At 43.9% G+C, this 14,726-nt stretch overlaps 1 protein-coding gene across 1 annotated transcript in view; it reads left to right on the top strand.

Moving 5' to 3' along the window:
• The window catches only part of LOC115095344 (zinc finger protein 585A-like), a 53,873-nt gene extending 39,445 nt beyond the window's left edge, over positions 1-14,428 (top strand). Inside the window, exon 5 of the mRNA XM_029608884.1 lies at positions 12,692-14,428. Within this exon, the coding sequence (XP_029464744.1) occupies positions 12,692-12,864 (173 nt within the window). The 3' untranslated portion in view covers positions 12,865-14,428. The remainder of the gene's footprint in view (positions 1-12,691) is intronic.
• The last annotated feature ends 298 nt before the right edge of the window (positions 14,429-14,726 follow it).

Raw genomic sequence — 14,726 nt, 5'->3', positions numbered from 1 at the left:
CAGGATGTTGGGGGGTGGGGATGGGAGTGAGGGTTTGCAGGGTGGAGGGGTGTCCCTCAGTTACCAACAGCTGCTTTTCCTCTTTGGCTGGAGGGGTCGGGCCTGAGTAACCTGCCAGTGCTTCTCTTCACTCCTGCAGGTCTGGTGCTGGCTCCCCCTTCTGGTGGTGACTCCATCAGATACTTCTCTTCCTTTCTTCCACTGGGGCTTCTGTTCTTACCTTTTTTGCTATTATCCGCCCATCTGCTAGTCCCGCTGTAACATAATTTCTGATGTCTGTGTCACAGATGGGACAGACAGGCAGACAGATGAAGTAACAACATAAGTGCTTATTTCATAAAATGTGCTAAAAAAAATTAAAACAGAGCAAAATAAGAATTGAAGTGTAAAAAAAGCAAAACAAAAATGTATTTTCCTAGCCATTGGAAACATTTATTTCTTTTTATTTATGTATTTATATTCCACTAATAGTAACTTCATTAAGCTCAGCGGATCACAATTTCAAGACATTTTAGACATACATAAACTATTACATCATTTAAAAACAAAAATATGCTGAAATTTCAATCATGTTACTACATTTCATTTAGGAAGCTTCTAAAATCAGTAGACACTTTACTTTTTTCCTAAAATCAGTTAGAAGCCGAAGCTTATCTGGTAACGCATTCTACAAGCCAGGGCTTAGTTACAAGTGTCGTGCAATCAGGCTGCTTTTATTCCCGGAACCTCAAGCAGATTTAGTTGACAGGAACGTTGACAGGTGTATATGCTGTAAACATCCCAGCTAAATACTGTCTAGTTAAGACTTAAACATTAGGGGGAGGACTTGAAATTTGATTCTTTGCTGAAATGGCAGCCAGAGTGGTTCTCTCAGCAAGGACATAATGTGATCGCTCTTGGATGCTTTCAATACTGTTTGTGTGGCTGAATTTTGAAGAAGTTGAAGAGAGAGTAGACTGTACTGTGGCAACCCAATGAACAATGAATTGCAGTAGTCTGTTTTACTACAAATAAATGCCTGCACTAAAGTATGAAAGTCAGAAGCACTTAAGTATGGTGGAAGATGGTGTAATGCTCTGAGCTTATAATATCCTCTATGTGTGCAAGTGGTGAGAGAGCATTAATTTTGAGTCAAAACAGCAGCCAAGATTGTGCATCTTTTCAGAGAATTCAAGCCTCTCACCATTAAATAGAAAATCATTGGGACCAAAACTGGCTTATGTTCTGGAAAACATTTGGCTGGTGTCTTTCTAAACAAAATGTTTCACCCCTACATCACTGCTGATCTGACCCTTCTGCTGTGCGTCTGAGCCATCAAAAATGTATCTGGCTTGAAGAGAGTTACAGCTGTAGGGCCTGGGGCAAGAGGGGACCGAAGCAAGTGGTGGTGACTGTGGCCACAGGAGGGGACAGACAGATCAATTGGGACAGCAAGCCGCATAGGTATGGCAGCAGCAGCAGATGGTGTTTATGATATTATCCCAGGACAAGCAGGATGCTAGTCCTCACATATGGGTGACGTCACTGAACGGAGCCCAGGCGGGAAAGCTTTCTGTCAAAGTTTCTAGAAACTTTTGACTGGCCCTGTGAGGCCACTGAGCATGCCCAGCATGCTATGATATTCTCTGCCACAGGTGTCTCTCTTCAGTCTTCATTTTTCCGCGCTGCTGTTTGCACCGCGGACTGATAGCCCTTAGTCGGGAATCTCTTTTTTGACTGAAAAGTCAGTTTTCTCTAAATATTCTCTGTCACGGGGAAGTCTCTGCCTCGCCGGCTGGTGAGTACTGTCTTGTAATAATTTTCGGCTGAAAATTTTTTACGCACACGTTCGTTTCATCGACGGCCGTCGATCGAAAATGGCGACCAGTTTCAAAAAATGTCCGGTATGTAACCGAAATATGTCCATCACTGATCCGCATTTGGAATGTGTACTGTGCCTCGGGGAACAACACGACGTCAGCACATGTACCAAATGCGCAGAAATGACAGTTAAGGGAAGAAAAGCCAGACAAGAGAAGATGGAACACCTTTTTTCTCTTCAACTAATCCCTTCTTCCTCAAAAGCACAGAGGTCGTCTCCGGCAGGAGCAACAAAGAAAGTTTTACTGAAAAAACCGCGTCCGGATGGCTCCGGTGATCATCCGTCCTCGCCATCATCTGCGATCTCCACTAAGTCGACAGACCATTCAAAAGCCAAACATCGCCATCGACATCGATCATCGTCCGCATCGGTGTCCCAGGACGAATCGATGCCAAAGTGGCCTAAACATCAAGATAAGTCTGTGATTGGGCCTTCACAGTCACCAATACCTACGACGTCATTGATGGACATCGCGGCACCGCCACCGCGCACACCATCGGTGTCTTCACAGCCAGAATTGTCTACACTTATTAGACAAGCTGTCCTACAAGCTCTACAGGAGCAACAAATTCCGACAGGCCTGTCGATGCCGACCTTTGGGTCGATGCCGATACCCTCGATATCGATGCCGATGACTCTCTCATCGATGCCGATACCTACATCCTCGGTATCGATGCCGATGTTTTTTCCTACAACATCGATGCCGGTGATAACACCGATGACTACAATATCTTTCATTCCAAGATCCTCGACGGGATTCATCACCACAACACCGAGGCTCCAAACACAATCCACATCGATGTTATTTCAAATTCCATCGACAGCATCCCTACCACCACCGGATCAGCCTACAGAAATACAAGATGAGGCTTTTTACCGTCACCTTCTACAAAGATACCAGACTGTCATCGACAAATTACCGCCTATCACCCAAAGAACATCTGCAGAAACTTTCATCGATGATCCTCAACCTGGGCCTTCAGGACTTCATATCCCACCAGCACCAACAACCCAGTCAACTTATAGGGAAGATTCAGAAGACTCCTGGGATGATGAACCCTCTCAATTTTCTTCAGAAGAGTTCATGTCTAACCCTTCTTCCCCTGACAGAAGGAAGAAGTCACCCCCAGAAGATCTTTCTTTCTCATCATTCATACAAACTGTCTGATTCCATTCCATTTAAGTTGACTGCCGAGGAAGACACAAGAGCACAAATGCTTGAAGTGTTACAGTTCGTGGATCCACCCAAACAGGTATTAGCAGTACCTGTACACGAAGTCTTGCTGGATCTTCAGAAGAGAATCTGGGAACACCCAGCTTCAATCCCTGCAGTAAACAAGAGAGTGGAAACCACCTACATTGTTCAGCCAGCTCCAGGGTACCAAAAACAGCAATTGCCACACCAGTCTGTTGTGGTAGAATCAGCACAGAAAAAATCTAAGCGTGTGCGCCCACATTCCTCCATCCCACCAGGCAGGGGCAACAGGTTCCTGGACACAATGGGTAAGAAAATTTACCAGAGTTCCATGCTGAGTACAAAAATATCTGCATATCAGCTCTACATAACTCAACACCAGAGAAATCTCTGGAAAGAGATGGAACAGTACATCACTTCCTTACCCACACAATTTCAAGAGCCTGCTCAAGCAATCATATCGAAAGGTCTTGAAGCAGGGAAACACGAAGTAAGAGCAGTGTATGATAACTTTGAAACTGCTTCAAGAACAGCAGCAGCAGGAATCACTGCTCGCCGGTGGGCCTGGCTCAAAGCATCTGACCTCAGGCTTGAGTTTCAAGATAAGCTTGTAGACCTTCCCTGTCTTGGGGACAATCTCTTTGGAGATAAAATTCAAGAGGCGGTACAACAGCTGAAAGATCACACGGAGACCCTTAAACAACTGTCTCAAACCCCTCAAGAACCTGCAAACCAAACTTCTCGTCGTCCTCCACGTAGAGATGTAAGACGCTCTTATTACAGGCCTCGCAGGTATTATCAACAAGCAAATAGGGGTAGATCTACCAGGCCAACACAACGATCCCAAGGCAGACAACCCAGACCGGCTCGTCCACAACCTCCTGCACAAACAGGGCCTGCAACAGGCTTTTGAGGATTACACCAGAGGACAAATTCTACCTTGCAATCCCAAGCCAAATCTTCCAGTGGGAGGCAGAATATCCCTCTTTCACACAAATTGGCAAAACATAACCTCAGATCAATGGGTTCTTTCCATAGTCGCCCGAGGTTACAAACTAAATTTCACTTCCATTCCTCCAGAATGTCCACCAACATTCTGCCAACAACAAAACTCTCAACTTCATCAATTACAAACAGAATTATCCACCCTTCTGAGATCCAAGGCCATTCAACCAGTGCCCCGGTCACAGAAAGGCAGAGGATTCTACTCCAGATATTTCCTCATTCCAAAGAAAACCGGAGGCCTACGTCCTATCCTAGACCTCAGAAATCTCAACAAATTTCTAAAGAGAGAAAAATTCAGAATGGTTTCTCTAGGCACCATACTTCCACTTCTTCAAGCAAGGGACTGGCTTTGTTCTCTGGATCTTCAAGATGCTTATGCTCACATTCCAATATACCCTCCTCATCGCAAGTACCTGCGCTTCATGGTACTCCATCAACATTACCAATACAGAGTTCTACCATTTGGACTAGCGTCTGCTCCAAGAGTCTTCACCAAATGTCTAGCAGTAATAGCAGGACACTTGCACAAAGAAGGTGTCCATGTTTTTCCATATCTAGACGACTGGCTCATAAAGAGTCCATCTCAAAAAGGAGCAATAACTTCTCTCAACAGGACAATTGCTCTACTTCACTCCATGGGGTTTCTCATCAATTATCAAAAATCTCATCTTACTCCAACTCATCTACTTCAATTCATAGGAGCAGAGTTGAACACAGATCTAGCAAAGGCACTTCTACCTATGGATCGAGCAGAGGCCCTCATTCTGCTAGCAAAGTCCATTTCCTTAATGACACAAACCACAGCTCATCAGTTTCTCATACTGCTAGGTCACATGGCCTCCACAGTTCATGTTACTCCTATGGCACGGCTAGCCATGCGAGTTATCCAATGGACTTTAAGGTCACAATGGATTCAAGCCATTCAACCACTTCATTATCCAATTCAAGTGACCCACCAACTGAGATCATCTCTACTTTGGTGGACCAACAAAGACAACCTGTGCAAAGGCCTACCTTTCCAACAACCAGTCCCACAGATAACTTTAACTACAGATGCATCCACCTTGGGATGGGGAGCTCATATAGACAATCTCCACACTCAAGGGACTTGGACAAAACTCGAAGCGACATATCAAATCAATTTTCTGGAGCTTCGAGCGATACGTTATGCACTGCATGCATTCCAGGACTGCCTTTCCCACAAGACTGTTCTCATCCAAACAGACAACACAGTAGCCATGTGGTACATCAACAAACAGGGAGGTATGGGCTCGTATCTCCTTTGTCAAGAAGCTGCACAAATTTGGGGCTGGGCCCTGAATCATTTAATGTCCCTACGAGCCACTTATCTGGCAGGCATACACAACGTAGTAGCTGATCGACTCAGTCGTCAATTCCAGCCACACGAATGGTCCCTGGATACTGCAGTAGCAACCAGGATATTTCAGCGTTGGGGTCAACCAACAATAGCATGGATGTTGAAAGCTTAATATTACAACCACTCAATCTTTCATCCCATATATCTCAAGTGCTTATAGCTTCACGTAAACCTTCCACAAGAAAGAACTATTCTTCTAAATGGAAGAGATTCACTTTCTGGTGCTCAGCAAAAGATATAAATCCTTTCACTTGCCCCACAGCTTCTCTACTGGAATACTTATACCATCTGTCCGACTCTGGTCTTCAGACTTCATCTGTAAGAGTACATTTAAGTGCAATCTCTGCTTACCATAACAAGATAGGCGATGCACCTATTTCCATACAACCTCTCATAAATAGATTTATGAGAGGTTTAACTCACTTGAAACCACCAATTCGAAAACCTGTCCCAAGCTGGGATCTGAATTTGGTTCTAACAAGACTCATGCGTTCTCCTTTCGAACCCATCGACTCTTGTAATCTTAAATTTCTCACATGGAAGACTATCTTCCTCATAGCCATTACCTCAGCTAGAAGGGTTAGTGAGTTACAAGCACTTGTCACATACGAACCTTATACAAAGTTCCTACATGACAGAGTGGTTCTCCGTACACACCCAAAATTCCTTCCCAAAGTAGTTATGGAATTCCACTTGAATCAATCTATAAATTTACCTACTTTCTTTCCAAGGCCTCATGCCCATCCAGGAGAAACAGCCTTACACACCCTGGACTGCAAGCGTACACTCGCTTTCTATTTAAACCATACTGCAGTCCACAGAAAATCCACTCAGCTTTTTGTTTCTTATGACCCAAACAAACCGGGTAAAGCAGTGGGTAAACATACCCTATCCAATTGGATAGCAGATTGCATAGAGTTCTGCTATGAACAAGCAGACCTCCCTCTTCAAGGGCGAGTAAGGGCACATTCAGTAAGAGCAATGTCAACATCAGTAGCACACTATCGTTCAGTGCCAATCCTCGACATATGTAAAGCAGCAACATGGAGTTCTCTTCACACTTTTGCAGCTCATTACTGCTTAGACAAAGAAGGACGACAAGATTCAGCCTATGGACAATCTGTCTTAAAGAACTTGTTTCCAGTTTAATCCCAACTCCTTCTACATCCAATGTTCTCTCATCTTCGGCTGATTCATTTCAACAGCAATACTACACTGTTGCCTCAATACAAAATGACTCAGCCTCTAGCTTGCTATTCACCCATATGTGAGGACTAGCATCCTGCTTGTCCTGGGATAAAGCAAAATTGCTTACCTTGTAATAGGTGTTATCCCAGGACAGCAGGATGTAGTCCTCACAGAACCCACCCGCCACCCCGCGGAGTTGGGCCTCATACATTTATTTTATTTTTGCTAACGCTTTATGCTATATAACAGATTGAAGAGACACCTGTGGCAGAGAATATCATGGCATGCTGGGCATGCTCAGTGGCCTCACAGGGCCAGTCAAAAGTTTCTAGAAACTTTGACAGAAAGCTTTCCCGCCTGGGCTCCGTTCAGTGACGTCACCCATATGTGAGGACTACATCCCGCTGTCCTGGGATAACACCTATTACAAGGTAAGCAATTTTGCTGTCGGTGGGTACTGCCTCTTACCTGGATAAGTACTGACTTATCCAGGTAAGTGACAGTGGTTGCCAGCATTTATCCGCGAAGTGTATTTGACCTTTTTTTTTTTTTTTTTTTTTTTGGCCAGCTGGGCCAACACACTGCTTTGCATTGGGGAGTAATACTTAATGCATTCATCTGAATAGGATTTCCATGCGAGGGCGCCAAGTAGTACTCCCACTTTAGAACACTCATTTTATGAGAATAAAACTCCTTGCTGCATTGGCAGTAACGTTTGCGCTCACAAATGGGCCGATACAGTACAGTGCGGAGCGCACTGTTAACCTGCCATTGGACGCGCGTTTTCTCTTACCCCTTATTCAGTAAGGGGCCGAAAATGCACGTCCAACCCGCCGAACCTAATAGCGCCCTCAACATGCAAATGCATGCAAATGCATGTTGATGGCCCTATTAGGTATTCCCGCGCGATTCAGAAAACAAAATGTGCAGCCAAGCCGCACATTTTGCTTTCAGAAATTAGTGTCTACCCAAAGGTAGGCGCTAGTTTCTGGCGCGCGCACAGGCGAGTGGGCGAATGCCCGCTCTCCCGCGGACTTTACTGAATCGGCCCGAAAATAAGCATTTAAATGCGAGCAAAGTGGTGCGTTGGCCAGAACATATCGTTCTGCATTGGCCTTAGAATTTGATAGGGGAAGACGGCAGCAGTAGTTGAAACACCAGCTCAGGCAGATGGTAGAGGCAGAAAGTGACTGCATTGGTCCATAGGGGCATAAGAGAAAGCTGGCATGTCGTTCAGCATGTGGCTGTCTGCATGATTTTTTTTTTTTTTTTGGGGGGGGGGGGTTCCTGTCAGTGGCCAATGCTTCTTCTTGACAGGGCAGGTCTGAGTGCCACCTCTCCCACTCTCCATTGGCAAACAGCTAAGCAGGCTCATGGCAAGCTTCCAGTGATCCTCTCCCCTCACTGCCTGACTCTGGCTCATAGCCACGGGCTCTGAAGCTGCTAGCTGTTCCCTGATCCCAGGGGGTGCTGCTAGTCAGGAGGATGGCCTACTTGAAGAGTTATGTGTGGTGGGGGGGGGGGGGGGGGGTTTAAACTGTTATGGAGCCCAGGGAAAGGAGGTGGAAAACTGGGAGGATGAGAGAGAGCTGGAATTGGGGGGTTTGGATCAGGGCGGGGGACAAAGAGAGCTGTGGGGGAGGGCTGGTCTTATGATGTACTTTTTATTCCCCGGAGGAATTCTGCTTAACATATTTAAAGTTCTGTGTCAAAGTAATAACTTTTTAAATTTATTACTTGGACAGTGATTATATTGTTACATTGACAAAAAAAATGCTTGCGGACTTTTTTAAGATTGGTGCAGAATTTTGAATTTTTGTGCATAGAATTCCCCTAGGAGTAATAAACCCAGATGGTGTACAGAAGAAAGCAGTTTCTCCCCCCCCCCCCCCCCCCCCCCGTGTTACCTATGATGTCTCTGGCTTACTGCAGTCTCCAGGTACCAAGTAACTTTGTGTCACCACAGCACACTCCACTTTTCCTGGTCATGTGGACTCCTATGTCCACCCAACAGCTCCAAGGCTTTGGATGCTGGCATTGACTTTGTCCTGCCACAGCTCTTTTCCTGAGTCATGTGGATGCCTGTGCACACTTGACAACTCCAAGGTCCTCTCTGCTTTTGCTGTCTTTCTCAGCACAGCACCCACAAACATCATGGCCTGGAGCATTGCACCTAGGGAGGTCACAGACACAACCAGACATAATTTCTCTTATGGAACAAAAAAACTTCAAAATGAAACACCCTAAAATGAGGAGTACAACCAAAACTATTTTATTTAAAAAATGTATATCCCATATCAACATTCATAATAAAAACATTAAACCTCAAAGAATAAACAAAAAAAAAGTTCAAATACAATTTTCTCATCATCCACAGACCATTCCAGACGAGTGGGCTATGCCCACTGACCAGCAGATGGAGACAGAGATCAACAGGCTTGCTGCCATCACCACTTATAATAATCTGTGCTGACTTCAACCTCCCAGTATTTTCTATATTCTGTCTTCAGCAGTTGGCAAAGTGTGCATTGTGTGCTCTAAATTAAGACCTGGTTAGACTGTTCAGGAAAAGATTAGTGGCAGCTCTTGAGGTGCAAGACTCGCTCTCATCCTGTGAGCATTGCCATAGCAGAAGGGGAATTTGAAAAAAAAAAGGCAGCTCCTGAGGTGAAAGCATAGTGCTTGCTCCCTCCATTGAGGACAGCCTTGGATAGCGGGTTTCCAGAATTCTTTTCTGGTTGTTAAGTGGTCTTCCTTCCCGCCTCCCTCCAGTCATCATCTTCGCCTTCTGTTTTGGAGGTGACTGGCTGCCTCTTAAAGTTGATTGAAAAAAAAAAAAAAAAAAGAGACCAGCAGGAAGCTATGCAACAGGAGTGGCTGTGGCAGAGGCAGTTTGGGGTTCAGGAGTGGACATCAGGGGAGAAGTCACTGCTCTGTTCCTTTCCCTACCACAAAGGTGTTTTTGGTATGCACAAGTGAGAACTCTGGGTGAAGCAGCAGGAAAATCCCATCTGGGTGATGGTGACTGGATGTGAGCCTAGTGGGATGGGGTGCTCACTGTCTGGGTAAAGTTGCTCAAGGTTGTTGGTCTGTGGAGGAATCAAAGTGGTCTACCAGTTGTTTGGAGACCAGGATCATTCGGCTGGCCTTGCTTTACTTTGCCTCATTGCTTCAAGGTCAGGTGGTCAGAATATTTATTTATTAAAAATATATTACGCATATTGGGGTAGATGTTTTTAAAGGTGCTCGCGCTTTCTGGCAGGCACACATGGATGTGCCGATTTTATAACGTGGGAGGGGGGGGGGGCCTAATTTTAGAAAAGTAAGTATGGTGACTAGATCAGAGCTCTGCCAGTTCCCTCCCAGCCCGCTCCAAGTAAGGAACAACTTTACCCAGACTTTACTCATCCCACTAGGCTCACATCCATTGTTCAATGATGCTTAAAAACAGTGGACACTCTTTTTCACAGACTACTACAATTTAAGAAAGGAGATGCATGTGCCTTTCCTCCCATCCTGTAACTGAGTCTGAGTTTTGCACTATAACCCACACTGTCTGTGTCTAGTTACAGGCTAACACATTCAGTAGCTTCCAGCAGCATACACGGTGCATTCATGCCGCTTTAACATTTATGAAAGTCCCATGACATGTCACTTTTCAGGCATTGTAAATGCTTCATGAGGAAAGCATTCTGTAAAACAGCTGCCATTGCTCCCATCACTAGTGTCAGTGCTTGCTGGTGGTCCCAAGAGCATTTTTTCTCCTTTTTTTTTTTTTCTTTCATAGTTTTTCCCTCAAACCCACCGCTCAGGTGTCACATGAACCCTTGAAAGCCCTTGGTGCTGGAAGGAAGCCCTAAAAAAAAAAAAAATTTAACCTTGCGCTGTGGACAGCAACTCTTCCATCCCTCTCAGTTCTCGCCTCCATGGCCCTCCAAAGCTCTGTTGGAGAGCAGCTTCAAATGCAAATCTGCTACCCTACAGTGCATGCTGGTATGGCCTAAGCCATGGGGCTGACCTGCCACCAGAATTCTAGAGCCGCAAAGGGATAAAAACCTCAGTGACACTGGAAGAAAAATTTTGGAAAGATTGTGTATAAAATACAATCTTTGTGAGCATTGGAGCCCTAAAGATTCAGCTATCTAGAAGTGCCAGGCTAGTATGTGCCAGCGTGAATGGGAATTCATGGTCAGAAGGGAATGCAAGTACAATTGGGCCAAAATGTACTTGCCCTAGAGGAGAGAGAGAGAACATGATAGAGCCATTCAGATACCTAAAAGATATAAATAATGTGCAAGAAATGCAACCCTTTTTCAGAGGAAGGCAAGCGCAGGAGGCGTAGTCTTCAAACCTATGCTGGAGGACCGCAAGCTAGTTGGGTTTTCAGGATATCTGCAATGACTACAGCAGACACATTTACATGCACAGTCTTCATTATATGCAAATTCCTCATGCATATTTATTATTAAGATCCTGACTGGCTGGGGCTCCCCTAAGTAGAACAAGAAGCTACAGTCTAGGGCTCCAAGAGAAGCATGAGCAACATTAGAAAATATTTCTTCATGGGAGAGGGTATCGGATGCATGGAATGGCTTCCCACTGCAGATGGTAGAGACAGAAACAGAAACAATCATGAGGAGGAGCGTAGAAGATCCCTAATTGTAAAGATGTGAGGAGAATGCGAGAGATGGGTCTGTGGCAACGGTTCTCAACCTGGTCCTCAAGGGTGGTGGTTGCACGTCCGGTAAGCTAGGTTTACAGAATATCCATAATGAATAAGCATAAGATATATTTCCATACAGTGAACAGTGCATGTAAATATCTCTTATCCATATTCAGTGTATAGCTAGAAAACAGGAGTGGTCAGGTGATCCCTGAAAACTAAATGAAAAGCCACTGGTTTATGGCATTCTACCAAGAATTAAATTGGGCAGACTAGAGTGACTTTTATGGTCCTTATCGGTTTCTGTTCAGTGAATATTGCACTATCTAATATAAAATGACATTTCTGCTAGTCTAATAATATGTAAAATGTCTACTATCAGTGCATATTGTTCTGTATTAGATAATGCATATACTTAAAATATCCCTGCCTGAAAATAAATGCAGTTTAAATTTGCATACAGTTAGGTGGAAAAAGATTTTGAACTTAAGATTCATAGCTGTAATCATTATGGTATAGCACCAGAACTTATGGAAAACATCCTTTTTGATTGCCAAAATGATACTTTATCTCTGTTCTTCCTAAAAAGTTTTTTCCTTCCTAAAGTTTGTTTACTAAAGAATGTACAAATATCTACTAAAATAGAAAAAGTCAGAGAGGGATCAATAACAATACCAAATTATTACCAAAAAATATCTACAAACTGTAAAAGAGAAAGACGTCTTGTACCGTTACTTGGGCGGCACGATTGCCGAAGGACTTTGTCCATTTGGGGACGTGGAGGCGTCCACTAAAATGAATTATTGAATGTAAGCCCCTGAGGAAGGCATGATTGCCGAACCATGGACCATGTCGGGTGGATTTCTTGAACGCCTGTGAAGCTAAGTATTTGTTGTGGATTAGTGATAGCAGGTGGGAGATATAAAAGAATTGAAAACATTAAAACATTTTTTGGGGAGATATTGTTAAATAAATTAAAACAATTTTTTTAGTGAGAGTCAGACAGTAGATGATTACAACTATAGTGCCACTTGGGCTGATGCTACCCGAGTCCCATCGCGGGTGAGAGACAGTGGATTAAACTAAAGGCATGATTACCTGATAATTACCTGGTAATAGTTTGGTATTGATATTGATCCCCTTCTTATTTTTTCTATTTTAGATAGATTCCTGAGAGGAGTTGTTCGGTATTGTATCAAATATCTACTTAATCAGAAAGCTAGGGCTGACAACTGTGCTAGTATTATAGACACCTGGTCTTGGGGAAAATGGAGACAATCCACTCATTTCATTTAGCTCACGGAAGAGTTTTTACAGCGTGGTGTTATAATCAACCTTAGCTCGATTAAAGTCATGTCTTGAGTTTTTGTATGGTAGATTTATTGCATTTTTGTATTGCAGGTGCAAGCAATGAGCAATGTGAGGAGCAGATACCAGTGTTAATAGCAGATGATAACCCTTTGATATACCTGCCTTCAAATCCAGCTGCTGCTAGTAAAGAGCAACTTCAGGCCCCAGAGGAGGAGCTGTTCATCAAGCAAGAAGAGGCAGAAGATCATATTTTGCTCCTATGAGCTCTACCTGGGCTAAAACAAGCTCCACGAACAGAGACTGAGTATAATAAAATAAAACAAGAAATTTTGCTATAGACTGCTGCTTAGCTTTAAGTAATATTATGACTTCCAGTGCTCAGCATGGAGAGGAGAAGACAGGGCTGTTTCTAACCAGGGAAGCAAAAGTGGATTGTGACTAGGTAATAAAACTACTGTTTTAGGCCCATTCAAGCTTTTCCTAGGTAGGGGCCTATGCAATAATAAACTTCAGCATGCACATTGAGGCCCTTGGGTGCATGCTAAAGATAGTAATCTGTGCAGCAGGGCTATGCACATTAAAGTGGTCCAAAAATATTAACATGCGCACCCAAAACTTTGCTTGCCTGGGCATGCATATAAAGGAACATCATATCCAAAAGAGGGGTTACCAAGCTCATGTTAAATTCCTTGCCCTTCAGGCTACTTAATGAGCACTTTGAAACTGAATGCTATTTAATACCTGTTAGGACTGAGTGTTAACTTACAAACTGGAGCCAAATAGCATGCGCATGCTAAACTGGCCACGAGATGACAGCTTACCCATAGGCCCTTAGGAATGAATATATTTGATCAAAATTCTCTTGGCCAAAGTAAAACACATCAAACACATGCTTTTTGTGCAAATTCTTCAACATATTCATGGCAGAAGTAGATTTCAAACAAAACAGTTGACACATCACAGAGACTCTTTGCATCCACACCTCACATTGTACTAGGCACAGAGATTTTTATACTGCTGTGGAAATGGACAGGCTCCAAAATATTGGCATATTGCTGATATTTAAACATCTGCCCAAGACAGTCGTTTTTTTTTTTGGGGGGGGGGGGGGTTTGTGAGGGTAGGGGAACCAGTTCTATCCCCCTGGTTAGGTACAAAAGCAGGGGGCTTCCTCCAGGAAATTTAAATAGTGAGTCTTCAAGTCCTCCCCCCACAAAAATATATTTAAAAAATGGATTCATAGGGCATCACCAGGAGAGGGATGAGAGTGAAAGAATGACAGCAGGAAGGAGATGAAAGAGGGAACGCTTAAGCACTTAAAAATAAATCCACATTTCTTTACCAAAGGCAAATGTATTTCCAAGCAGTAGGTTCCCAGAGGACAAATGTGTTTGTTGTCATGACTGTGGCCAAAGACTACCGAGGGCATTCAGAAGCTTAAGGCCAAGAGCAGTCTGAGCCTCTAAATTTTTTTAATCTGATCAATTGTTTTGGTTCGAATGCAGAGCTTATATCTGTGAGCTTTGAAGCAGTAGCAGACTGTATGGTGCAGCCATTGTAATACCTACTCTACAGGGTGCTTGTAGTAGGGGGAAGGGTCAGTTGGTAAGTTCCCTTCTGAATTAGAGTGGTCAGATTCCTCTCTGGGTCTCCCCCTTGCATGGTCTCTTCTGTCCTGAAACACATCCTCTGACATCACTTTTTGAAGATCTTTACAGAAGACAGATGATTCCAAACATGTGCTCAAGTCTGTTTTCTGCTCTTCTGAAACTCTCTGCTCTCCTTTGAGCTCCTCTCTTGGAGAATTGTAGGTTTTCTACTTTTCCATGCTGCGTTGACAAGCAATGTGCTTGGCGTACTTCTAACATAGAAATGACGGCAGAAGAAGACCAATCGGCCCCTCCAGTCTGCCCAGCAAGCTTCACACTTCTTTTTTTCTCATACTTATCTGTTTCTCTTGGCTCCTAATAACCTTTGGTTCTATTTCCCTTCCACCCCCACCATTAATGCAGAGAGCAGTGATGGAGTTGCATCCAAGTGAAATATCAAGCCTGATTAGTTAGGGGTAGTAACCGCCGCAATAAGCAAGCTACACCCATGCTTATTTGTTTACCTAGACTTTGTT

Source organism: Rhinatrema bivittatum, chromosome 7, assembly GCF_901001135.1.
Source record: "Rhinatrema bivittatum chromosome 7, aRhiBiv1.1, whole genome shotgun sequence".
Taxonomy (NCBI): Eukaryota; Metazoa; Chordata; class Amphibia; order Gymnophiona; family Rhinatrematidae; genus Rhinatrema; species Rhinatrema bivittatum.
The sequence above is the reverse complement of the archived record's forward strand: the minus strand, read 5'-3'. Positions and strand labels throughout refer to the sequence as shown.